General features: G+C 47.4%; 2 protein-coding genes across 9 annotated transcripts in view; both read right to left on the bottom strand.

Moving 5' to 3' along the window:
• The window catches only part of BRD4 (bromodomain containing 4), a 92,915-nt gene extending 83,233 nt beyond the window's left edge, over positions 1 to 9,682 (bottom strand). For 2 of the 8 annotated variants that reach the window (XM_074530202.1, XM_074530206.1), the window contains exon 1: positions 8,725 to 8,948. The gene's annotated coding sequence lies outside the window, so the exon portion shown is untranslated. Of the gene's footprint in view, positions 1 to 8,470; positions 8,646 to 8,724; positions 8,954 to 9,468 lie in introns of those variants that run through there. The other 6 variants (XM_074530207.1, XM_074530208.1, XM_074530203.1 and 3 more) reach the window with 5 other exon arrangements.
• A 3,055-nt stretch (positions 9,683 to 12,737) lies between these two features.
• The window catches only part of AKAP8 (A-kinase anchoring protein 8), a 46,238-nt gene continuing 31,842 nt past the window's right edge, over positions 12,738 to 27,133 (bottom strand). The window contains exons 12-14 of the mRNA XM_074530273.1: positions 24,804 to 25,436; positions 12,963 to 13,631; positions 12,738 to 12,820 (exon numbers count right to left, since the gene is read on the bottom strand). Coding sequence (XP_074386374.1) covers positions 12,972 to 13,631; positions 24,804 to 25,436 — 1,293 coding nt within the window. The 3' untranslated portion in view covers positions 12,738 to 12,820; positions 12,963 to 12,971. The remainder of the gene's footprint in view (positions 12,821 to 12,962; positions 13,632 to 24,803; positions 25,437 to 27,133) is intronic.

The raw sequence follows: 27,133 nt of genomic DNA on the forward strand, positions 1-27,133 counted from the left end.
CAGTGTTCCATTCCCACCCCAAAACACTCAGAAATTCCCTCAGTGTCCTCTTCCCATCCTAAAACATCCAGGAATTCTCTCAGTGTCCCCTTCCCATCCTATAAAAGCCAGGAATTCCCTCAATGTTCCATTCCCACCCCAGACAAACCAAGAATTCCCTCAGTGTTTCATTCCTATCCCAAAAATCCCAACAACTCCCTCAATGCCCCATTCCAATCCCAAAACATTCAGGAATTCCCTTAGTGTCCCCTTCCCATCCTATAAAAGCCAGGAATTCCCTCAGTGTTCCCTCTTCATCCCAAAACATCCAGGAATTCCCTCAGTGTTCCATTCCCCTCAAAAAACATCCAGAAATTCCCTCAGTGTTCACTCCTCATCCCAAAACACCAGGAATTCCCTCAGTGTTCACTCCTCATCCCAATAAAACATCCAGAAATTCTCACAGTGCCATTTCCACGTCAAAACCTCAGCAATCTCCTCAGAGTTCCATTCCCACCCCAAACCATCCAGGAATCCCCTCAGCATTCACTCCTTGTCCCAAAACCACCAGGAATTCCCTCTGTTCCATTCCCACCCCAAAACACTCAGGAATTCCCTCAGGCTCCCAATTCCCATCCTAAAACATCCAGGAATCCCCTCAGTGTTTCATTTCCACCCCAAAACATCCAGGAATTCCCTCAGCGTCCCCTTCCCATCCTATAAAACCCAAGATTTCCCGCAGTGCTCCCTCCTCATCCCAAAGCATCCAAGAATTCCCTCAGTGTCCCATTCCCACCCCAGACAAACCAGGAGTTCCCTCAGTGTTTCATTCCCATCCCAAAAATCCCAACAATTCCCTCAATGCCCCATTCCAATCCCAAAACATTCAGGAATTCCCTTAGTGTCCCCTTCCCATCCTATAAAAGCCAAGAATTCCCTCAGTGTTCACTCCTCATCCCAAATAAACTGGGAATTCCCTCAGGGTTCACTCCTCATCCCAAAACAACCAGGAATTCCCTCAGTGTTTCATTCCTATCCCAAAAATCCCAACAATTCCCTCAATGCCCCATTCCAATCCCAAACCATCCAGGAATTCCCTCAGGCTCCCGCTTCCCAGCCCAAAACACTCAGGAATATTTTCGGTGACTCCCTGTCAACCCAAAACATCCAGGAATCCCCTCAGTGTTCACTGCTCATCCCAAAAATCCTGACAATCCCCCCAGTGTCCCCTTCCCACCCCAAAACATCCAGGAATTCCTTCAGTGCTCACTCCTCATTCCCAAAAAGCCAAGAATTCCCTCAGTGTCCCCTTCCCATCCCAAAACACCAGGAACACCCTGAGTGTTCCATTCCCATCCCAAAACATCCAGCGCTTCCCTCAGTGTCCCATTCCCACATCAAAACATTCAGGAATCCCCTCAGTGTTTCATTTCCATCCCAAAACATCCAGGCATTCCCTCAGTGTTTCAATCCCACCCCAAAACATTCAGGAATCCCCTCAGTGTCCCCTTCCCATCCTATAAAACCCAAGATTTCCCTCAGTGTTCCCCTCCTCATCCCAAATAAATGGGGAATTCCCTCAGGGTTCACTCCCCATCCCAAAACATCCAGGAATTCCCTCAGTGTCCCATTCCCATCCTATAAAACCCAGCAATTCCCCTCAGTGTCCCATTCCCACATCAAAACATCCAGGAATCCCCTCAGAGTTCCATTCCTACCCTAAAACACCCAGGAATTCCCTCAGGCTCCCAATTTCCATCCTCAAACATCCAGGAATATTTACAGTGACTCCCCTGTCACCCTGAAACATCCAGGAATTCCCTCAGAGTTCCATTCCCACCCTATAAAACTGGGAATTCCCTCAGGGTTGACTCCTCATCCCAAATAAACTCGGAATTCCCTCAGGGTTCCCTCCTCATCCCAAATAAACTGGGAATTCCCTCAGTGCTCTCTCCTCATCCCAAATAAACTGGGAATTCCCTCAGGGTTCACTCCTCATCCCAAAACACCCAGGAATTCTCTCAGTGCCCCATTCCCATCCCAAAAATCCTGGCAATTGCCTCAGTGTTCACATCATATAAAAAGATCCAGCGATCCCCTCGGCCTTCCTTCCCCATCCCAGAGCATCCAAGAATTCCCTCAGAGTCCCATTCCCCTCCTAAAACAAAGAGGAATTCTCTCATTATTCCATTCTCATCCCAAACCATCCAGGAACTCCCTCAGGCTCCCAGTTCCCAGCCCAAAACACTCAGGATCACTTTCAGTGACTCCCTGTGACCCCAAAACATCCAGGAATCCCCTCAGAGTTCACTGCTCATCCCAAATAAACCAGGAATCCCCTCAGTGTCCAATTCCCATCCTGTAAAACCCAGCAATTCCCTCAGTGTTCTCTCCTCATCCCAAAAAAACCAGGAATTCCCTCAGTGCCCCATTCCCACCCCAAAAAAATGGGAATTCCCTCTGTGTTCACCGCTCATCCCAAAACATCCAGGAATTCCCTCAGTGTCCTCTTCCCATCCCAAAACAAACGAGAATTCCCTCAGGCGCCAAATTCCAATCCCAAAATCCCCGAGACACCTCCAGGATCCCAATTCCTACTGCAAAACATCTGGGAATTCCCTCAGTGTCTGCTTCCCATCCCAAAACATCCAGGAATTCCTTCAGTGCTCCATTCCCATCCCAAGAAAAATGGGAATTCGCTCAGTGCTCACATCTTACCCCAAAAACAACAGGACTTCCCTCAGTGCTTCATTGCTATACCCCAAAAAAACCCAGGAATTCCCTCAGCGCCCCATTCCCATCCCAATAAAACTGGGAATTCCCTCAGTATCCCATCCTCATCCCAAAACATCCAGGAATTCCCTCAGGCGCCAAATTCCAGTGCCAAAATCCCTGAGACACCCCTGGGATCCCAATTCCTACTGCAAAACATCTGGGAACTCCCTCAGTGTTCCCTTCCCATCCTATAAAACCCAGGAGCTCCCTCAGCATCCCAATTCCCATCCCTAAAATCCCAAGAATGATCTCAGGGACTCCCCATTACCCCAACACATCCAGGAATTCCCTCACTGGTCCCTTTGCGTCCCAAAAATCCCAAATTTCCCTCAGCGCTCACTCCTCACCCCACACAGACCAGGAATTCCCTTGCTACCCAAAAACATCCAGGAACACCCTCAGTGTCCTCTTCCCATCCAAAAACATCCAGGAATTCCCTCAGTGTTCCATTCCCATCCCAAAACATCCAGGAACTCCCTCAGAGTTTCACTCCCCATCCCAAAACATCCAGGAATTCCCTCAGTGTCCTCTTCCCATCCCAAAACATCCAGGAATTCCCTAAGGCTCCCAATTTCCATCCTAAAACACCCAGGAATCCCCTCAGTGTCCCATTCCCATCCTATAAAACCCAGAAATTCCCTCATGGTTCCCTCCTCATCCCAAATAAACTGGGAATTCCCTCAGTGTTCACTCCTCGTCCCAAACATCCAGGAATCCCCTCAGTGTTCCATTCCCATCATAAAACATCCAGGAATCCCCTCAGAGTTCCATTCCTACCCTAAAACACCCAGGAATTCCCTCAGGCTCCCAATTTCCATCCAAAAACATCCAGGAATATTTACAGTGACTCCCCTGTCACCCCGAAAAATCCAGGAATTCCCTCAGAGTTCCATTCCCACCCTATAAAACTGGGAATTCCCTCAGTGTTCCCTCCTCATCCCAAAAAAACCAGGAATTCTCTCAGTGTCCCATTCCCACCCTATAAAACTGGGAATTCCCTCAGGGTCCACTCCTCATCCCAAATAAACTGGGAATTCCCTCAGTGCTCACTGCTCATCCCAAAAATCCTGACAATCCCCCCCAGTGTCCCCTTCCCACCCCAAAACATCCAGGAATTCCCTCAGTGCTCACTCCTCATTCCCAAAAAGCCAAGAATTCCCTCAGTGTCCCCTTCCCATCCCAAAACACCAGGAATACCCTGAGTGTTCCATTCCCATCCCAAAACATCCAGGAATTCCCTCTGTTCCATTCCCACCCCAAAACACCCAGCAATTCCCTCAGTGCTCCCTCCTCATCCCAAATAAACTGGGAATTCCCTCAGGGTTCACTCCCCATCCCAAAACATCCAGGAATTCTCTCAGTGTCCCATTCCCACCCTATAAAACCCAGCAATTCCCCTCAGAGTTCCATCCCTACCCTAAAACACCCAGGAATTCCCTCAGGCTCCCAATTCCCATCCAAAAACATCCAGGAATATTTACAGTGACTCCCCTGTCACCCTGAAACATCCAGGAATTCCCTCAGAGTTCCATTCCCACCCTATAAAACTGGGAATGCCCTCAGGGTTCCCTCCTCATCCCAAATAAACTGGGAATTCCTTCAGGGTTCCCTCCTCATCCCAAAAAAAACAGGAATTCTCTCAGTGTCCCATTCCCACCCTATAAAACTGGGAATTCCCTCAGGGTTCCCTCCTCATCCCAAATAAACTGGCAATTCCCTAAGTGCTCCCTCCTCATCCCAAAGCATCCAGGAATTCCCTCAGTGTCCCATTCCCATCAAAACACATCCAAGAATTCCCTCAGTGTCCCATTCCCATCCCAGACAAACCAAGAATTCCCTCAGTGTTTCATTCCTATCCCAAAAATCCCAACAATTCCCTCAATGCCCCATTCCAATCCCAAAACACCCAGGAATTCTCAGTGCCCCATCCTCATCCCAAACCATCCAGGAATTCCCTCAGGCTCCCGCTTCCCAGCCCAAAACACTCAGGAATATTTTCGGTGACTCCCTATCAACCCAAAACATCCAGGAATTCCCTCAGTGTTCCCTCCTCATCCCAAAAATCCTGACAATCCCCCCCAGTGTCCCCTTCCCACCCCAAAACATCCAGGAATACCCTGAGTGTTCCATTCCCACCCCAAAACATCCAGGAATTCCCTCAGTGTTCACTGCTCATTCCCAAAAAACCGGGAATTCCCTCTGTTCCATTCCCACCCCAAAACACCCAGGAATTCCCTCAGGTTCCCAATTCCAACCCTAAAACATTCAGGAATCCCCTCAGTGTTTCGTTTCCATCCCAAAACATTCAGGAATTCTCTCAGTGTCCCCTTCCCACCCTATAAAACCCAAGATTTCCCTCAGTGCTCCCTCCTCATCCCAAATAAACCGGGAATTCCCTCAGGGTTCACTCCTCATCCCAAAGCATCCAGGAATTCTCTCAGTGCCCCATTCCCATCATAAAACATTCATGAATCCCCTCAGAGTTCCATTCCCACCCCAAAACACGCAGGAATTCCCTCAGGCTCCCAATTCCCATCCTAAAACATTCAGGAATCCCCTCAGTGTTTCATTTCCATCCCAAAACATTCAGGAATTGCCTCAGTGCCCCCTTCCCATCCTATAAAACCCAAGAACTCCCTCAGGGTTCCGTCCTCATCCCAGAGCATCCAAGAATTCCCTCAGAGTCCCGTTCCCCTCCCAAAACAAAGAGGAATTCTCTCATTATTCCATTCCCATCCCAAACCATCCAGGAATTCCCTCAGGCTCCCAGTTCCCAGCCCAAAACACTCAGGAATATTTTCAGTGACTCCCTGTCACCCCAAAACATCCAGAAATCCCCTCAGTGTTTCATTTCCATCCCCAAAATATCCAAGAATCCCCTCAACGTTCACTGCTCATCCCAAATAAACCAGGAATCCCCTCAGTGTCCTCTTCCCATCCTATAAAACCCAGCAATTCCCTCAGTGTTCCCTCCTCATCCCAAATAAACCAGGAATTCCCTCAGTGCCCCATTCCCACCCCAAAAAAATGGGAATTCCCTCAGTGTTCACTGCTCATCCCAAAACAACCAGGAATTCCCTCAGGGTTCACTCCTCATCCCAAAACATCCAGGAATTCCCTCGGTATCCCATTCCCATCCCAGATCAAACGAGAATTCCCTCAGGCGCCAAATTCCAATGCCAAAATCCCTGAGACACCCCCAGGATCCCAATTCCTACTGCAAAACATCTGGGAATTCCCTCAGTGCCCCATTCCCATCCTAGAAAACCCAGGAGCTCCCTCAGCATCCCAATTCCCATCCCTAAAATCCCAAGAATGATCTCAGGGACTCCCCATTACCCCAACACATCCAGGAATTCCCTCACTGGCCCCTCTGCGTCCCAAAAATCCCAAATTTCCCTCAGCGCTCACTCCTCACCCCACACAAACCAGGAATTCCCTTGCTACCCAAAAACATCCAGGAACACCCTCAGAGTTTCACTCCCCATCCCAAAACATCCAGGAATTCCCTCAGTGTCCTCTTCCCATCCTATAAAACCCAGCAATTCCCTCAGTGTTCCACTCCCATCCTGCAAAACCCAAGAATTCCCTCAGTGTCCCATTCCCATCCCAAAACAAACGGGAATTCCCTCAGGCGCCAAATTCCAATGCCAAAATCCCTGAGACACCCCCGGGATCCCAATTCCTACTGCAAAACATCTGGGAATTCCCTCAGTGTCCCATTCCCATCCCAAAACATCCAGGAATTCCTTCAGTGCTCCATTCCCATCCCAAGGAAAATGGGAATTCGCTCAGTGCTCACATCTCACCCCAAACACAACAGGACTTCCCTCAGCGTTTCATTGCTATCCCAAAAAAAACCCAGGAATTCCCTCAGTGCCCCATTCCCATCCTAGAAAACCCAGGAGCTCCCTCAGCATCCCAATTCCCATCCCTAAAATCCCAAGAACGATCTCAGGGACTCCCCATTACCCCAACACATCCAGGAATTCCCTCACTGGCCCCTTTGCGTCCCAAAAATCCCAAATTTCCCTCAGCGCTCACTCCTCACCCCACACAGACCAGGAATTCCCTTGCTACCCAAAAACATCCAGGAACACCCTCAGAGTTTCACTCCCCATCCCAAAACATCCAGGAATTCCCTCAGTGTCCTCTTCCCATCCCAAAACATCCAGGAATTCCCTCAGTGTCCTTTTCCCATCCTATAAAACCCAGCAATCCCCTCAGTGTTCCATTCCCATCCTGTAAAACCCAAGAATTACCTCAGGCTCCCAATTCTCATCCCCAAAACACCCAGGAATTGCCTCAGTATCCCATTCCCATCCCAAAACAAACGAGAATTCCCTCAGAATTCACTACTCATCCCCCAAAACCACAAGAATTTCCTCAGTGTCCCATCCCCATCTCAAATAAACTGGGAATTCCCTCAGTGTCCAATTCCCATCCCAAAACAAACGAGAATTCCCTCAGGCACCAAATTCCAATGCCCAAATCCCTGAGACACCCCCGGGCTCCCAATTCCTACTGCAAAACATCCAGGAATTCCTTCAGTGCTCCACTCCCATCCCAAAACATCCAGAGAATTCCCTCAGAATTCACTACTCATCCCCCAAAACCACAAGAATTCCCTCAGTGTCCCATCCCCATCCCAAATAAACTGGGAATTCCCTCAGTGTTCACTCCTCATCCCAAAACAAACGAGAATTCCCTCAGGCGCCAAATTCCAATCCCAAAATCCCTGAGACACCCCCGGGCTCCCAATTCCTACTGCAAAACATCTGGGAATTCCCTCAGTGTCCCATTCCCATCCCAAGGAAAATGGGAATTCGCTCAGTGCTCGCATCTCACCCCAAAAACAACAGGACTTCCCTCAGTGTTTCATTGCTATACCCCAAAAAAACCAGGAATTCCCTCAGTGTCCCATTCGCATCCTATAAAACCCAGGAATCCCCTCAGTGCTCCCTCCTCATCCCAAATAAACCGGGAATTCCCTCAGGGTTCACTCCTCATCCCAAAGCATCCAGGAATTCCCTCACTGACCCCTTCCTATCCTAGAAAACCCTGCAATTCCCTCAGTGTTCCATTCTCACCCCAAAACATCCAGAATTTCCCTCAGAGTTCACTCCTCATCCCAAAATATCCACGAATTCTCTCAGTGTTTCACTCCCATCCCAAAAATGCCGGGAATCCCCTCAGAGTTCACTCCTCATCCCAAATAAACCATGAATCCCTTCAGCGTCCTCTTCCCACCCCAAAACTTCCAGGATTTCCCTCAGCGTTCACTCTTCACCTCCAAACATCCACGAATGCCCTCAGTGTCTCATTCCCATCAGAAAACATCCGTGAATCCCCTCAGTGTTCACTCCCCATCCCCAAAATCCCCTCAGTGCTCCCTTCACACCCCAGAACACCCAAGAATTCCCTCAGTGTCCCATTCATATCCCAAAAATCCCCTCAGTGTCCCGTTCCCAACCCGAGCTCCCGATGTCTCCCCTCAGGCCCCGGTGTCCCCTCAAATTGCCGGTATCCCCCTCATGTCCCGGTGTCCCCCCAAACTCCGGGTGTCCCCTCATGTCCCGGTGTCCCCTCATGCCCCGGTGTCCCCTCCGTGCTCCCCGCGCTCCCCTCAGGCGCCGCCGCGCTCCCAGCTCCGAGCGCTCCAACGTCACCGTTCCCCACACCCGCCCCAAACCGCGGCAATTCCGCAAAACCGCACCGGGAACGCTCCAAACCGGCCCGGGACAGGCCGCAGGGCTGTGCCCGCCGAGTCCCCTCCGCCCCGGGCCGCCCTCAGCGCGTCCTCCCCTCACGGAGCGGGCGGGGGCGGCCCCGCGGGGCGGGAGCGGCCTGGGCCTAACGGGGGCGGGCTGGGCCTAACGGGGGCGGGCTCGCTCCGCCGCAGCAGCGCTGCCGTGCCCGGCCCAGTCCGGCGTGGCGGGCGCTGCCGGCGCCGTCCCGGGGCTCACTCACCGCGGGCCGGGCCGGGCCGGGCCGGCGCTGCCGCCGCGCAGGAGCCGCCGCCGCTTCCTCCCGGTCCGCGACAAAATGGCGGCGGCAGGAAGTGCCCCCCGCGCGCCGGCCCCGCCCCGCGCTACGCCAACGGCGTAAGGCGGCCCCGCCCGCGCCGCGCACGCCCGGCGCTACGCAAACGGCGTAACGCCGCGCAGGGCAGCTCGTACGCAAACGGCGTAGGGCGGCGCTGAACGGCGCTTACGCAAACGGCGTAGCGCGGCCCCGCCCGCCCCGCCCCGCGCCCTACGCAAACGGCGTAACCCCGGCGGCGCAGGGCGGAGGGCGCTCCGCCGCGACCCCCGCGGCCCCCGGAGCCCCAGCGCCGCCCCGTGAGGGCGGACAGGCCGCGGATCGCCCGCCGGGCGCACCGGGAGGCGGCGGAGAGAGCGGCAGGCACGGCGGAGCGGGAAGCGCGCCCGGCGCTTGCGCCAGCGGCGCCCCCGCCTTTACGGCGTTGGCGCAGCGGCGGGGCCCGCGCCGCAGCTTACGCCGTTGGCGTAGCCGCCCTGACGCAGCGGCCGCATTACGCAATGCGGGTTACGCCGGCGGGGCGACGTAAGCGGCGTTGGTGAATCGCGGCACCCCCATGAAGCCCACCCGGTGTCCCCGCTCCGTCCTCCCGCTTCCCCCTCAGCGCCGCCGCCTCCCCCGGCCCGGCCCGGCCCGGCCCTCCCGGCGCTCCCGCCGCGGCCCCGCTCTTACCTGAGGGGGGCCGAGCCGGGCCGGGCCGGGCTGGGCCGCCCTCCCTCCCTCCCGGCGGGCCGGGGGCGGCGGCGGGGGCGGAGGAGGAGGAGGAGGAGGGAGGGGAGGGGGCGGGGGGGGCCGCGGGCACCGAGGGGCAGCGGGTCCGGCAGCGGCGCCGCACTGACCTCACCGCGCTGCGCGTGACGTCACGGCGCAACCGGGACACGCCCACCGCCGCCGGCCCCGCCGCGTGACGTCACGGGAGGGAACGGGAGGGGGGGATACCGGGAGGGGACACCGGGAATGGGATAACGGGGAGGGGGAGGGGGGGAGGACACCGGGAGGAGGAAGGGACAGCGGGGGGGGGGCACCGGGAGGGGACCGGGAATGGGGAGGGGGCACCGGGAATTGGGGGAGGGTCACCGGGAGGGTGAAGAGAACACCGGGAGGGGACATTGAGGGGTCCCGAGGGTACCGGGAGGGCCATGGGGGACACCGGGAGGGTCCTGGGGACATTTGGGGGGACACCGGGAATAGAGGGGAGGGGGTCCCGGGTGACACCGGGAGGGTCTTGGGGACATTTTGGGGGGTTTGGGTTCACCGGGGGGGTCTTTGGGGTCATTTTGGGGGGTCCTGAGTGACACCGGGGGGATTTGGGGACACTCTGGGGGGGATATCGGGAATGGGGGGGGGTCCCAGGGGGGTCTTTGGAGACATTTGAGGGGTCACAGGAACATTTTGGGGGGGGTCCTGGCGACACTTTGGGGACATTTTGGGGGGTCCTGGGGGGGACACCGGAAACGGGGGAGGTCCCAGGGGGGTCCTTGGGGACATTTTGGGGGGTCCCGGGTGACACCAGGGGGAGCTTGGGGACACTTTGAGGGTCCCTGGGGGGTCTTTGGGGACATTTTGGGGGGTCCTGGGGACATTTTGGGGGGGTCCCATTTTAGAGACATTTTGGGGGGGGGGTCTTGGGGACACTTTGGGGGTCCTTGGGGACATTTTGGGGGGTCCTGGGTGACCCCAGAGGGGATTGGGGACATTTGAGGTGTCCCTGGGGGGTCTTTGGGGACATTTGGGGGGGGTCTTGGGGACAATAAATTTGAGTGGGGGGATCACAGAGGGGTCCTGGGGACATTTGAGGGGTCACAGGAACATTTTGGGGGGTCCTGGGGACATTTTGGGTGTCTGGGGACATTCTGGGGGGGGTCTTGGGGACATTTTGGGGGTCCCAGGGACACTTTGGGGACATTTTGGGGCATTTTGGGAACATTTTAAAGGGGTCCCAAGGACAATTTGGGGACATTTGAGGGGTTCTGGGACATTTTTGGGGGTCTTGGGGACATTTTTGGGAGGATTTTGGGGGTCCCAGGGACGTTCTGGGGACATTTTAGGGGTGCCAAGAACAATTTGGGGACATTTTGGGGGGGTCCCATTTTAGAGACATTTTGGGGGGGGGGTCTTGGGGACACTTTGGGGGGTCCCAGGTGACACCGGGGGGAACTTGGGGACACTTTGAGGGTCCCTGGGGGGTCTTTGGGGACATTTTGGGTTCTCTGGGGACATTTTGGGGGCACACCGGGAATGGGGGGGCGTCCTGAGGGCGTCCTTGGGGGTTTTGGGGACATTTTGGGAGGGTCCTTGGGGGTCCCAGGGACGTTCTGGGGACATTTGAGGGGTGCCAAGGACAATTTGGGGACATTTTGAGGGGTCCTGGGGACATTCTGGGGACCCCAAGAACAATTTGGGGTTATTTTGGAAGGTCCCATTTTAGAGACATTTTGGGGGGGGTCTTGGGGACAATAAATTTGAGTGGGGGGATCACAGGGGGGTCCTGGGGACATTTTGGGGACATTTGAGGGGTCACAGGAACATTTTTGGGGGGTCCTGGGGACATTTTGGGTGTCTGGGGACATTTTGGGGGTCCCAGGGACACTTTGGGGACATTTTGGGGCATTTTGGGGATCCTGGGGACATTTTAAAGGGGTCCCAAGGACAATTTGGGGACATTTTTGGGGGTCCCAGGGACAATTTGGGGACATTTTGGGGGTCCCAGGGACACTTTGGGGACATTTTGGGGCATTTTGGGGACATTTTAAAGGGGTCCCAAGGACAATTTGGGGACATTTGAGGGGTCCTGGGACATTTTTGGGAGGATTTTGGGGGTCCCAGGGACATTTTGGGAACCTTTTGAGGACCCTGGGGACAATTTTGGGGGTCCTGGGGAGAAATTTGGGGACATTTTGGGGGGTTTTGGGGACATTTTGGGGGTCCTGGAGACAAATCTGGGGGGGATTTTGGGGGGTCCTGGGGACATTTGAAGGGTCCCAGGGACATTTTTGGGGACAATTTGGGGGTCCCAAGGACAATTTTAGAATATTTTGGGTAAATTTTGGGGGGTTTTGGGGTCCCCATCCCACCCCCCCCCCCCAGGAAATTCCAATTCCAGAAAAAATTCAAGCTTAATTAAAAAAAAAATTCCAATTTTTTTGGTGAATTCCCATCAATTTTTGGGATTAAAAAAATGGAATTTTGATGAAACCAAAAATCAGGGATTTATTCAAAATTCCAATTTTTTTTGTCAATTCCCATCAATTTTTGGGATTAAAAAAATGGAATTTTGATGAAACCAAAAATCAAGGATTTATTAAAAATTCCAATTCCAGAAAAAATTCCAGCTCAATTAAAAAAAAAAAAAAATCTCCCAAAATTCCAATTTTTTTTGGTGAATTCCCATTAATTTTTGGGATAACAAAATGGAATTTTGATGAAACCAAAAATCAGGGATTTATTAAAAATTCCAATTCCAGAAAAAAATTCCAGCTCAATTTAAAAAAAAATCCCCCAAAATTCCAATTTTTTTGCTGAATTCCCATCAATTTTTGGGATAACAAAATGGAATTTTGATGAAACCAAAAATCAGGGATTTATTTAAAATTCCAGCTCTGAATTCACAAAGAATTCCTGGATTTTTTTGGGAATTTTTATGGAAAAAAAAAAAAGGATTAAAATCACTGAGGTGGAGCCTTAAATTCTGCTAAAAAAAGGGAAATTTTGGGGTAAAAAAAATTCAGGAATTTCTCCCCAAAATCCCCCTTGGAATGGGAGATTCCCAAATCCTCCCTGGGAATGAAAAAAATAAAAATTAAAGGCTAAAAAATTCCATTTTTTGGGAATAAATCGTTATTAAATTGAAGAATTTTGGGGGAAAAAATGAAAAATATCGTCAGGAATTTTTCCAAACTTCCAACTTTTTATTTTTTCCCATTTTTGGGGCTTTATTTCGCTAAAAATTGCCCCAAATTCCAGCAGAGAATTCCTCAAGAATGGGAAAATTCAGGAATTTTTCCTCTTTTGTGGCTTCTTCATCCTGGAAAAGGAGAAAAAAAATGGGAAAAATTTTAAAAAAATTTTAAATTTTAATGAATTTTCCAAGAATTCTCCCCAAAATTCCAATTCCAGGGTGGAAAAACCCTGGAAAAATCCAAATTTTTTTTTAATGGAATTCTCACCTGGAATTCTCAGGGCTCTTCCAAGGTTTTCTCCTCCTCCTTTTCCGAGGTTTTTTCCTCTTTTTCTGGAATTTTTTCTGGAATTTTTTCTGGAATTTTTTCCAGATTTTCCTCCTCAGTTTGGTTTTGGGGGGAAATCCCAAATTCCTGGGATTTTGGGGAATTTTCTTCGGAGTTTTTGGGATTTTCTTGGGAATTTTCCTGGGAATTTTTGGGATTTTCTTGGGAATTTTCTTGGGAATTTTTGAGATTTTCCTGGGGATTTTCTTGGGAATTTTCTTGGGAATTTTTGGGATTTTCTTGGGGATTTTCCTGGGGATTTTTGGGATTTTCTTGGGGATTTTCCTGGGGATTTTTGGGATTTTCTTGGGAATTTTCCTGGGAATTTTTGGGATTTTCTTGGGAATTTTCTTGGGAATTTTTGGGATTTTCCTGGGGATTTTCTTGGGAATTTTCCTGGGAATTTTGGGAATTTTCCTGGGAATTTTGGGGATTTTCGGGAATTTCGGGCTCCTCCAGGAACGGGGGCACCAGGAGGGGCCCGGGGGCCCTGAGGAATTCCTGGGATTTGGGGCCGTCCTGGGGAATTTGGGAATTTTCCGTGGAATTTTCCGGAATTTCTGCACTTTTGGGGCCGTCCTGGGGCTCTTCCGTGAAGGGATCTTCACCCTGCAGGGGGAAAAATAATGGGAATTTTGGGGGGAAATTGGGAATTTTGGGGGAAATTGGGGAAAAAATGGAAATTAGCGAAAATCAGGGAGGAAATCAGGGAAATTTGGGAGGAAAATCTATGGAAAATTGGGGGAAAAACAATGGAAATTTGGGGGAAAATGGGGGTAAGAAAGGGAAAATTGGGGGGAAAAATGGGGGAAAATGGGAAAATTGGGGGAAAAAAGAATGGAAATTTGAGGGGGGAAAATATTGAAAATTTGGGGGGAAAAACAATGGAAATCTGGGGGGAAATGGGGGTAAGAAAGGGAAAATTGGGGGGAAAACCAGGGAAATTTGGGTAAAAATGGGGGAAAATGGGAATTTTGGGGGAAAAAAATGGAAATTAGTGAAAATCAGGGAAATTTGGGGGGAAAATCTATGGAAAATGGAGGGAAAAACAAGGGAAAATTGGGGGTAAAAATGGGGGGAAATGGGAAAATTGGGGGAAAAAAAAATAATGGAAATTTTGGGGGGGGGACAAGGGAATTTGGGGGGAAAAATATTGAAAATTTGGGGGGAAAATTGGGGGAAAAACAATGGAAATTTGGGGGAAAACTGGGGGGAAAACCAGGGAAATTTGGGAAAAAATAATGGAAATTTGGCGGGGGAACAAGGGAAATTGGGGGGGAAAATATTGAAAATTTGGGGGGAAAAACCATGGAAATCTGGAGGGAAAATTTGGGGAAAAATGGGGGGAGAAAACATTGAAATTTGGGGGGAACAGAGGGAAACTTGGAGGGAAAACCATGGAAAATAGGGGAGAAACAGAGAAAACTGGTGGGGAAAAAAACCATGGAAAAATGGGGAAAAACCCCATTGGAAATTGGGGAAAATGGGGAAACAACCATGGCAAATTGAGGGGGAAAAACCCCATGGAAAATTTGGGGAAAAAGGGAAAATCAGGGTGAAAAAAAAATGGGAAATTTGAGTGAAACCAGGGGAAAATGAGGGAGAAAATGAAAAATTGGGGAATACTGGTGTGGGATACTGGGAATTGCTGGGATAGTGGGAATTACTGGTCTGGAATAATGGGAATTACTGGGATAATGAGAATTATTGGAAAAATGGGAATTACTGGTCTGGGATAATGGGAATGACTGGGAATACTGGGAATTACTGGGAATACTGGGAATTACTGGGATAATGGGAATTATTGGTCTGGGATAATGGGAATTATGGAAAAAATGGGAATTATTGGGATAATGGGAATTATTGGGATAATGGGAATTACTGGCGTGGGATAATGGGAACTATTGGGATAATGGGAATTACTGGGATAATGGGAATTATTGGGATAATGGGAATTACTGGTCTGAGATAATGGGAATTACTGAAAAAATGGGAATTATTGGGATAATGGGAATTACTGGGATAATGGGAATGACTGGGATAACGGGAATTAGTGGGAATGACTGGTCTGGAATAATGGGAATTACTGGGATAATGAGAATTATTGGAAAAATGGGAATTACTGGTGTAAAGGATTATTGGGAATTACTGGTCTGGGATAATGGGAATACTGAGAATATTGAGAATTATTTGGAATAACTGGTCTGAAATCATGGGAATTACTGGGATAATGAGAATGATTGGGAAAATGGGAATTACTGGGATAAAGGGATTATCAGGAATTACTGGTCTGGGATAGTGGGAATTATTGGGATAATGGGAATTACTGGGAATGACTGGTCTGGGATAATAGGAATACTGGGAATTATATAATTATTATAAAATTATATAATTATTATAGAATTATTGGGATAATGGGAATTAATGGGAATGACTGGTGTGGAATACTGGGAATTATTGGAATAATGAGAATTATTGGAAAAATGGGAATTACTGGTCTGGGATAATGGGAATTACTGGGAATACTGGGAATTATTGGGATAAGAGGAATTCCTGGGATAGTGGGATTAGCTGGGATAATGAGAATTCCTGGGAATTACTGGCGTGGGATAATGGGAATACTGAGAATATTGGGAATTATTTGGAATAACTGGTCTGAGAGCATGGGAATTACTGGGATAATGAGAATGATTGGGAAAATGGGAATTACTGGGATAAAGGGATTATCAGGAATTACTGGTCTGGGATAGTGGGAATTATTGGGATAATGGGAATTACTGGGAATTACTATAAAGGGATTATCAGGAATTACTGGTCTGGGATAGTGGGAATTATTGGGATAATGGGAATTACTGGGAATTACTGGTCTGGAATAATGGGAATACTGGGAATTAGTGGGAATTATTGAGATAATGAGAATTACTGGGATAATGGGAATTAGTGGGAATTACTGGTCTGGAATACTGGGAATTATTAGGATAATGGGAATTATTGGAAAAAATGGGAATTACTGGTGTGGGATAATAGGAATTACTGGGAATACTGGGAATTATTGGGAAAATGGGAATTACTGGTGTAAAGGGATTATTGGGAATTACTGGTGTGGGATAATAGGAATACTGGGAATTAGTGGGATAATGGGAATTATTTGGAATAACCGGGATACTGGGAATTACTGGTCTGGGATAATGGGAATTACTGGGATAATGAGAATTATTGGAAAAATGGGAATTACTGGGATAGTGGGATTAGCTGGGAAAATGGGAATACTGGGAATTACTGAGAATAACTGGGAAAATGGGAATGATCCTGTTCCAAACTGGGATAATGATCCCATCCCAAACTGGGAAAATGGGAATGATCCCATCCCACACAATCAGTTCCAGGCTCAATGTCCCTGCTTTTCCTGGGATCCAAAATCCCATTTTTTGGGATCCAAAATCCCATTTTTTGGGATCCAAGCCCCTGCTTTTCCAGGATCCAAAGTCTCTTCTTTTGAGATCCAAATTTCATCTTTTCAGGGTCCAAAATCCCTTTTTTGGGACCCAGAATCTCTCCTTTTCCCAGGATCCAAAATCCCGTTTTTCCTGGGATCCAAAGTCCCTTTTTCCCAGGATCCAACGTTCCTTTTTCTTGGGATCCAAATCCCAGTTTTGGGATCCAAGGTCCTTTCTTTTCCTGGGATCCAAATCCCAATTTTCCCAGGATCCAAGCTCCATCTTCCTGGCATCCCAAATCCTTTCTTTTGGGATCCAAAATCCCATTTTTCCCAGGACTTAAGGCGGCGTTTCCAGGGATCCAAATCCCATTTTCCCAGGATCCAAAATCCCATTTTTGGGGATCCAAAATCCCAATTATTGGGATCCAAAATCCCATTTCTCCCAGGACTCCAGGTCCGTATTCCCAGATCCAAAGTTCTTTCTCCTTGGACTCCAAAATCCCTTTTTTTGGGATCCAAATCCCATTTTTTTCCTGGGATCCAAATCCCATTTTCCCAGGACTCAACGTCCTTTCTCTCCCAGGGCTCCCGGTCCCTTTTCCAAGGATTCCAGGTCCTTTTTCTGGGATCCAAGGTCTATTTTCCCAGGATCCAAAATCCTTTTTTCCTTGGACTCCAAAGTCTCTTTTTCCCAGGATCCAAATCCCATTTTTTGGGATCCCAGTCCCATTTTTTGGGATCCAAAGTCCTTTTTCCTTGGACTCCAAAATCCAATTTTTTGGGATCCAAATGCCATTTTTCCCTGGACCTGAGGTTCTGTTTTCCCAGGATCCAAATCCCAATTTTTCCCGGGATTCCAGGTCCCTTTCCCCAGGATCGAAATCCCATTTTTTGGGATCCAAATCCCATTTTCCCAGGATCCAGTGTCCCTTTATCCTGGAATCCAGTGTTCCTCTTCTTGGGATCCAAATCCCATTTTTGGGGATCCAAATCCCTTCTTTTGGGATCCAAAGTCCTTTTTCGTTGCACTCCAAAGTCTCTTTTTTAGGGATTCAAATCCCATTTTCCCAGGACTCCAGGTCTGTTTTCCCAGGATCCAGAGTCCTTTTCCTGGGATCCAAATCCCATTTCCCCCTGGACCTGAGGTCCGTGTTCCCATGATCCAAAATCCCTTTTTTTCCTGGGATCCAGGTCCGTATTCCCAGGATCCAAAGTCCTTTTTCCTTGGACTCCAAAATCCCATTTTTTGGGATCCAAATCCCATTTTTCCCTGGACCTGAGGTCCGTCTTGCCAGGATCCAAATCCCAATTTTTCCCGGCATTCCAGGTCCCTTTCCCCAGGATCCAAATCCCATTTTTTGGGATCCAAATCCCATTTCCCCAGGATCCAACATCCCTTCTTTTCCTGGCATCAGTGTCCCTTTATCCTGGAGTCCAACCTTCCTCTTCTTGGGATGAAAAATCCCTTTTTTTCCCAGGATCCAAATCCCATTTTTCCTGGGATCCAGGTCCCTTTTCCCAGTATCCAAGGTCCTTTTTCTGGGATGCAAATCCCATTTTCCCCTGGACCTGAGATTCATCTTCCTGGGATCCAGAATCCCATTTTTTGGGATCCAAAATCCCATTTTCCCCGGACTCCAGGTCCGTCTTCCCAGGATCCAAAATCCTGTTTTTCCTGGGATCCAACGTCCCTTTGCCCAGGATTTAAGGTCACTTTTCCAGGTTCTTCTTGGGATCCAAATCCCATTTTTTGGGATCCAAATCCCATTTTCCCCAGGACCTGAGGTCCGTCTTCCCAGGATCCAAAGTCCATTTTTTGGGATCCAAATCCCATTTTTTGGGATCAAAATTCCCATTTTCCCCAGGATCCAACGTACCTTCTTTTCCTGGCATCCGGTGTCCCTTCATCCCAGAATCCAGTGTTCCTCTTCTGGGGATCCAAATCCCATTTTTGGGATCCAAAATCCCATTTTTCCTGGGATCCAAAATCCCATTTTTGGGATCCAAAATCCCATTTTTCCTGGGATCCAGGTCCCTTTTTCCCAGGATTCCCGGTCCTTTTCCTGGGATCCAAAATCCCATTTTTCCTGGGATCCAAATCCCATTTTTGGGATCCAAAATCCCTTCTTTTCCTGGGATCCACAATCCCATTTTTCCTGGGATCCAAAATCCCATTTTTCCCGGGATCCACAATCCCATTTTCCCTGGGATCCAGCTCCCTTTTCCCAGAATTTGGGGTCTCTTCTTGGGATCCAAATCCCATTTCTCCCAGGATCCAAAGTCCTTTTTCTTTGGACTCCAAAGTCCCATTTTTAGGGATCCAAAATCCCATTTTCCCAGGACTCCAGGTCCGTCTTCCCAGGATCCAAAATCCATTTTCCTTGGACTCCAAAGTCCCTTTTTTTGGGATCCAAATCCCATTTTTGGGATCCAAATCCCATTTTTGGGATCCAAATCCCATTTTTTTGGGGATCCAAAATCCCATTTTCCCAGGACTCAACGTCCTTTTTCTCCCAGGGTCAAAGCTCCCTCTTCTTGGACTCCAAAATCCCATTTTTTTGGGATCCAAAATCCCATTTTTGGGATCCAAATCCCATTTTCCCTGGACTCCAGGTCCGTCTTCCCATGATCCAAAATCCCGTTTTTCCTGGGATCCAACGTCCCCTTTCCCAGGATTTAAGGTCACTTTTCCAGCTTCTTCTTGGGATCCAACTCCCATTTTTTGGGATCCAAAATCCCATTTTTCCCAGGACCTGAGGTCCGTCTTCCCAAGATCCAAAGTCCATTTTTTGGGATCCAAATCCCATTTTTTGGGATGCAAAATTCCCATTTTCCCCAGGATCCAACGTACCTTCTTTTCCTGGCATCCGGTGTCCCTTCATCCCAGAATCCAGTGTTCCTCTTCTGGGGGTCCAAATCCCTTTTTTGGGATCCAAAATCCCATTTTTCCGGGATCCAAAATCCCATTTTTCCTGGGATCCAAATCCCATTTTTGGGATCCAAATCCCATTTTTCCCAGCATCCACAATCCCATTTTTCGGGATCCAAAATCCCATTTTTGGGATCCAAAATCCCATTTTTCCTGGGATCCAGCTCCCTTTTCCCAGGATTTGGGGTCTCTTCTTGGGATCCAAATCCCATTTCTCCCAGGATCCAAAGTCCTTTTTCTTTGGGATCCAAAGTCCCATTTCCGGGATCCAAATCCCATTTTCCCAGGACTCCAGGTCCATCTTCCCAGGATCCAAAATCCTTTTTCCTTGGACTCCAAAGTCCCTTTTTTTGGGATCCAAATCCCATTTTTGGGATCCAAATCCCATTTTTGGGATCCAAATCCCATTTTTTTCTGGGATCCAAATCCCATTTTCCCAGGACTCAATGTCCTTTTTCTCCCAGGGTCCAAGCTCCCTCTTCTTGGGATCCAAATTCCCATTTTTGGGATCTAAATCCCATTTTTAGGGACTCAAATCCCATTTTCCCAGGACTCCAGGTCCGTCTTCCCATGATCCAAAATCCCGTTTTTCCTGGGATCCAACGTCCCTTTCCCAGGATTTAAGGTCACTTTTCCAGGTTCTTCTTGGGATCCAAATCCCATTTTTTGGGATCCAAATCCCATTTTTTTGGGATCCAAATCCCATTTTTGGGACCTAAATCCCATTTTCCCTGGACCCAAGGTCCGTCTTCCCATGATCCAAAATCCCGTTTTTCCTGGGATCCACCGTCCCTTTTCCCAGGATTTAAGGTCACTTTTCCAGGTTCTTCTTGGGATCCAAAATCCCATTTTTTTGGGGATCCAAAATCCCATTTTTCCCAGGACCTGAGGTCCGTCTTCCCAGGATCCAAAGTCCATTTTTTGGGATGCAAAATCCCATTTTTTGGGATCCAAATCCCATTTTTTGGGATCAAAATTCCCATTTTCCCCAGGATCCAACGTACCTTCTTTTCCTGGCATCCGGTGTCCCTTCATCCCGGAATCCAGTGTTCCTCTTCTGGGGGTCCAAATCCCTTTTTTGGGATCCAAATCCCATTTTTTCCTGGGTCCAAAATCCCATTTTTCCGGGATCCAAAATCCCATTTTTCCTGGGATCCAGGTCCCTTTTCCCCTGGACCTGAGGTCCGTCTTCCCGGGATCCACAATCCCATTTTTCCTGGGATCCAAAATCCCATTTTTGGGATCCAAAATCCCGTTTTTCCCGGGATCCAAAATCCCATTTTTCCTGGGATCCAGATCCAATTTTCCCAGGATTCACGGTTCTTTTCCTGGGATCCAAAATCCCATTTTTCCTGGGATCCAAAATCCCATTTTTCCTGGGATCCAAAATCCCATTTTTCCGGGATCCACAATCCCATTTTTCCTGGGATCCAGCTCCCTTTTTCCCAGGATTTGGGGTCTCTTCTTGGGATCCAAATCCCATTTCTCCCAGGATCCAAAGTCCTTTTTCCTTGGACTCCAAAGTCCCTTTTTTAGGGATACAAATCCCATTTTCCCAGGACTCCAGGTCCGTTTTCCCAGGATCCAAAGTCCTTTTTCCTTCGGATGCAAAATCCCTTCTTTTCCTGGGATCCAACTCCCATTTTTCCCAGGATCCAAATCCCATTTTTCGGGATCCAACTCCCATTTTCCGGGATCCAAAATCCCATTTTTCCCAGGACTCCAGGTCCGTCTTCCCAGGATCTAAAATCCATTTTCCTTGGACTCCAAAGTCCCTTTTTTTGGGATCCAAATCCCATTTTTTGGGATCCAAATCCCATTTTTTGGGATCCAAATCCCTTTTTCCTGGGATCCGAATCCCATTTTCCCAGGACCCACGGTCCTTTTTTCCCCAGGATCCAAAGTTGCTCTTCTTGGGATCCAGCGTCCTTTTTTTGGGATCCAAATCCCATTTTTGGGATCCAAATCCCATTTTTTGGGACCTAAATCCCATTTTTGGGATCCAAATCCCATTTCCCCTGGACTCCAGGTCCGTCTTCCCATGATCCAAATTCCCGTTTTTCCTGGGATCCAACGTCCCTTTTCCCAGTGTTTAAGGTCACTTTTCCAGGTTCTTCTTGGGATCCAAATCCCATTTTTTTGGGATCCAAAATCCCATTATTCCCTGGACCTGAGGTCCGTCTTCCCAGGATCCAAAGTCCATTTTTTGGGATCCAAATCCCATTTTTTGGGATCCAAATCCCATTTTTTGGGATCAAAATTCCCGTTTTTCTGGGATCCAAATCCCATTTTTTTGGGGATCCAAAATCCCATTTTTCCCAGGACCTGAGGTCCGTCTTCCCAGGATCCAAATTCCCATTTTTCAGGATCCACATTCCCAGGTTTTTTTGGGGTCCAAATTCCCGTTTTTCCGGCTGCAAATCCCATTTTCTGGGATCCAAAATTGATCCTTTTCCCAGGACTCCTGGTCCATCTTCCCATGATCCAAAGTCCATTTTTTGGGATGCAAAATCCCAATTTTGGGATGCAAATTCCCATTTTTCCCTGGACCTGAGGTCCATCTTCCTGGGATCCAAAATCCCAGTATTTTGGGATCCACATTCCCAATTTTTGGGATCCACAATCCCAATATTTTGGGATCCACATTCCCGGTTTTTGGGATCCAAATTCCCAATTTTTGGGATCCAAATTCCCATTTTTCCACCTGCAAATCCCATTTTCCCAGACCCAGAAGCACAGGCATCGCTTTTCCCACTTTTTTCCCTTTTTTTCCCGTTTTTCCAACTTTTCCCAGCCTGGGTTGACCCCAAACTTTTGGGATCGGGGAGGAATTTTTGGGATTTTTTTTGGGATTTTTTTGGGATCTCGGAGCTTCTCCCGCCGGGAATCCTCCGGAGGCGCCTCCGATGCCGCGGCCGATCCTGCCCGGAACGTTCCGGAAAATCCCGGAATTCCCGGCCCCGCCCCCACTTCCGGTGTCCCAAGGGGGAAAAATTCAAATTTTGGGGGATTTTGGGGAATTTTAGGGGTGTTTGGAGTCCTGGGATGGGGATTTGGGGCTGGAGCTGCTCAAAATTCCCAAAATTCTTTGAAATTTCCAAAAATTCCTAAAATTCCTGAATGGGTCCAAAGGGAATTTTTGCTTTAATGCAAAAGAGGGGAAAAAAAAAGGGAAAAAATTCCCAAAAAATTGGGAAAAAAATGCCTTAAAAAATTGGGGAAAATTTTCCCCCAAAAATTGGGGAAAAATTCCCCAAAAAATGGGGAAAAAAAATCTCAAAAAAAAACTTAAAAAAAAAAGAAAAAATTCTCTTAAAAATTGGGAAAAAATTCCCCCCAAAACTGAGAAAAAATCCCCAAAAAATTGGGAAAAAATCTCAAAAAAATTGAGGGAAAATTCCCCAAAAAATTGGGAAAAAAATCCCCAAAAAACTGGGAGAAGTTCACCCAAAAAATTGGGGGAAAATTTCCCAAAATATAGGGAAAAATTTCCCTTAAAAATGGAAAAAAAAATCCCAAAAAACTGGGAAAAAATCCATCCAAAAATTGGGAAAAATTCCCCCCAAAATATTGGGAAAAATTCCCCAAAAAATGGGAAAAAATCCCCCAAAAATCGAGAAAGAAATTCCCAAAAAACTGGGAAAAAATCCATCCAAAAGTTGGGAAAAATGCCCCCAAAAACTTGGGAAAAAATTCCTCCAAAAAATTTGGGAAAAAATCTCTCTCCAAAAATTGGGAAAAAATTTCCTAAAAAAATTGGGAAAAATTCCCCCAAAAAGCCCTAAAGTGGCAAAATCCCTGGAAAAAGGACGAAAAAAGGAAGAGGGGGTGAAGAAATCAGGAAAAAATGGGAAAAATTCCGGATTTTTTTGGGATTGGACTCTGGGAATGCTGAAATCCCAGAAAAGTGAAAAAAAAAGGGTAAAAAAATTTCCCAAATCTGGCAAAATTCACAAAGAAAAAGACCAAAAAAACCTCTCAAAAATGGAACAATAAAACATAAAAAAAGGGGAAAATTGAATTTTTAGGGAATATTTTGGGGAAATTTTTTAGGAATTTTTGGGAGGATTCTCAGGGAATTTTTTGGGAATTTTTGGAGGGGCTTTTGAGCTTTTTTTGGGAATTTTTGCGGGATTTTTTGGAGTTTTTTTGGGGATTTTTTTGGAGTTTTTGGGGTTTTTTTGTGGAATTTTTTGTGGATTTTTTCAGGGATTTTTGTGGGATTTTTGGGGAATTTTGGGGTGACTTTTTTGGGAATTTGGGGGGATTTTTTCAGTGAATTTTTGTGATTTTTTGGGGATGTTTTTGGGAATCTTTTGTGGGATTTTTTTTTACATTTTTGGGTTTTTTTTTTTTTTTTGGCAATTTTTTTGAGGGAGATTTTTGTGGAGATTTTTCAGGGGGAGTTTTTTTGGATTTTTTGTGGGAATTTTGGGGGATTTTTTTTTTTATCTTTGGGGAAGTTTTTGGGAATTTGGGGGGATTTTTTTTGATTTTTTTTTTGTTGGTTTTTGTGGGAATTTTTTGGATATTTCTGGGATTTTTTTGTGGGATTTTTGGGGAATTTTGGAGGGACTTTTTTGGGAATTTGGGGAATTTTTTCAGTGAATTTTTGGGATTTTTCGGGGATGTTTTTGGGAATTTTTGTGGAATTTTTTTGACATTTTTTGAGTATATTTTTAATTTTTTGGGGGGAAGATTTTTGTGGGTTTTGAGATTTTTTTGGGAATTTTTGCGGGATTTTTTTTGAGGTTTTTGGGGATTTTTTTTTTGAGTTTTTGGGGGATTTTTGTGGAATTTTTTGGGAATTTTTTTGGGAAGGATCCCTGGGCACAGAGAATTCCCAATTTCCCAGGATTTACCTGCAGGGATTTCTCCAGCATCCTGACGAAAAAGGGAAATTTTTGGGAAATTTTCTGCGGCATTTTTGTGGGACTTTTTGGGATTTTATTTTTTTAAATATTTGGGGAATTTTTAAAGGATTTTTTGGGGGATATTTTTTGGATTTTTTTTTTTAATTTTTTGGGGAATTTTTTGGGAATTTTCTTTGGGTGTTTTTGGTTTTTTGTGGAATTTTTCTGGGATTTTTGGGGATACAATTTTGATTTTTGGGGGGAATATTTTGGGGAATTTTTGCGGGATTTTTGTGGAATTTTTTGGGGATTTTGTGGGATTTTTGGGGATATAATTTTGATTTTTTGGGGGAATGTTTTGGGGAATTTTTGTGGGATTTTTTGGGATTTTTCTGGGAATTTTTGGGACATAATTTTGATTTTTTGGGGAATTTTGGGGGGATTTTTTTGGAATTTTTTTGGCGTAATTTCGGTTTTTTTGGTGGGAATTTTTTTGGGAAGGGGTCCCGGGAAGCCGAGAATTCCCGAGGGTGAGGAATTCCCAATTTCCCAGGATTTACCTGCAGGTATCTCTCCAGCATCCGGACGATGTGTTTGTTGTTCAGGGAAATTTTTAGGAAATTTTTAGGAAATTTTCTGCGGCGTTTTTGTGGGACTTTTTGGGATTTTTTTTCTTTAAATATTTGAGGAATTTTTGAGGATTTTTTGGGGGATATTTCTTGGATTTTTTTAAAAATTTTTGGGGATTTTTTTTTTTTGGAGGAGGTTTTGTGGAGATTTTTTTGGGGGGAATTTTTTGGAAATTTTCTTTGGGTGTTTTTGGTTTTTTGTGGAATTTTTCTGGGATTTTTGGGGATACAATTTTGATTTTTGGGGGGAATATTTTGGGGAATTTTTGTGGGATTTTTGTGGAATTTTTTGGGATTTTTGGGGGATTTTTCTGGGATTTTTGGGGATATAATTTTGATTTTTTTGGGGATTTTTTTGGAATTTTTTTTGCGTAATTTCGGTTTTTTTGGTGGGAATTTTTTTGGGAAGGGGTCCCAGGAAGCCGAGAATTCCCGAGGGTGAGGAATTCCCGAATTCCCAGGATTTACCTGCAGGTATCTCTCCAGCATCCGGACGATGTGTTTGTTGTTCAGGACGCTCTTGGCCACGTGCAGGCTCGTCTTCTTGAACTGCTCCGCTGCCAGCTGGGAAAACGGGAAAATCCCGGAATTCCAGAGGGAAAAATTGGGAAAAATCCCAGAAATCCGGGAATTCCAGAGGGAAAAATCCCAGAAATCCGGGAATTCCAGAGGGAAAAAAACCCCAGAAATCCGGCAATTCCCGAGGGAAAAATTGGGATAAATCCCAGAAATCCAGCAATTCCAGAGAGGAAAATTGGGATAAATCCCAGAATTCCGGCAATTCCAGAGGGAAAAAAACCCCAGAAATCCGGCAATTCCAGAGGGAAAAATTGGGATAAATCCCGGAATTCTGAGAATTCCAGAGAGGAAAATTGGGATAAATCCCAGAATTCTGAGAATTCCAGTGGGAAAAACTGGGATAAATCCCAGAAATCCGGCAATTCCAGAGGGAAAAACTGGGATGAATCCCAGAAATCCGGCAATTCCAGAGAGGAAAATTGGGATAAATCCCAGAATTCTGAGAATTCCCGTAGGAAAAATTGGGATAAATCCCAGAATTCTGAGAATTCCAGTGGGAAAAATTGGGATAAATCCCGGAATTCTGGGAATTCCAGTTATAGCCCTCACCCTATGGCTGCGGTTGTGCTCTGTGGATCTGAGGTGTCTCTGCAGGAGCAGCCCTGGGATAAACCCATCTAACCCAGTCTAACCCATCTAACCCCAGTTTATCCCAGTTTATCCCAGTTTATCCCAGTTTAATCCCTCACCCTGTGGCTGCGGTTGTGCTCTGCGGATCTCAGGTGTCTCTGCAGGAGCTGCCCTGGGATAAACCCATCTAACCCCAGTTTAACCCAGTTTATCCCAGTTTAACCCCAGTCTAACCCCAGTTTATCCCAGTTTAACCCCAGTCTAACCCCAGTTTATCCCAGTTTACCCCAGTCTAACCCTAGTCTATCCCAGTTTATCCCTCACCCTGCGGCTGCGGTTGTGCTTGGCGGATCTGAGGTGTCTCTGCAGCAGCGGGCCCTGGGATAAACCCATCTAACCCCAGTTTCTCCCAGTCTAACCCAGTTTAGGGCCAATTTAACCCAGTCTAACCCCAGTCTAACCCAGTCTATCCCAGTTTCTCACCCTGCGGCTGCGGTTGTGCTCTGCGGATCTCAGGTGTCTCTGCAGCAGCGGGCCCTGGGATAACCCAGTCTAACCCCAGTCTAACCCCAGTCTAACCCAGTCTAACCCAGTTTAGGGCCAGTTTAACCCATTCTAACCCCAGTTTACCCCAGTTTCTCCCAGTTTACCCCAGTTTCTCCCTCACCCTGCGGCTGCGGTTGTGCTCAGCAGATCTCAGGTGTCTCTGCAGCAGCTCACCCCAGTTTCTCCCAGTTTATATCCCAGTTTATCCCAGTTTCTCCCAGTTTATCCCTCACCCTGCGGCTGCGGTTGTGCTCAGCCAATCTCAGGTGTCTCTGCAGGAGCTCACCCCAGTCTAACCCCAGTTTCCCCCAGTTTATCCCAGTTTCTCCCAGTCTATCCCAGTTGCTCACCCTGCGGCTGCGGTTGTGCTCGTTGGATCTGAGGTGTCTCTGCAGGAGCTCACCCCAGTTTCTAACCCCAGTTTATATCCCAGTTTAACCCAGTCTAACCCCCAGTCTAACCCAGTCTAACCGCAGTCTAAGCCCTGTTTAACCCAGTCTAACCCAGTTTAATCCCAGTGTAACCCAGTCTAACCCAGTTTAACCCCAGTTTATCCCAGTTTAACC

This window comes from Zonotrichia albicollis, chromosome 32, assembly GCF_047830755.1.
Source record: "Zonotrichia albicollis isolate bZonAlb1 chromosome 32, bZonAlb1.hap1, whole genome shotgun sequence".
NCBI classification, from domain to species: domain Eukaryota; kingdom Metazoa; phylum Chordata; class Aves; order Passeriformes; family Passerellidae; genus Zonotrichia; species Zonotrichia albicollis.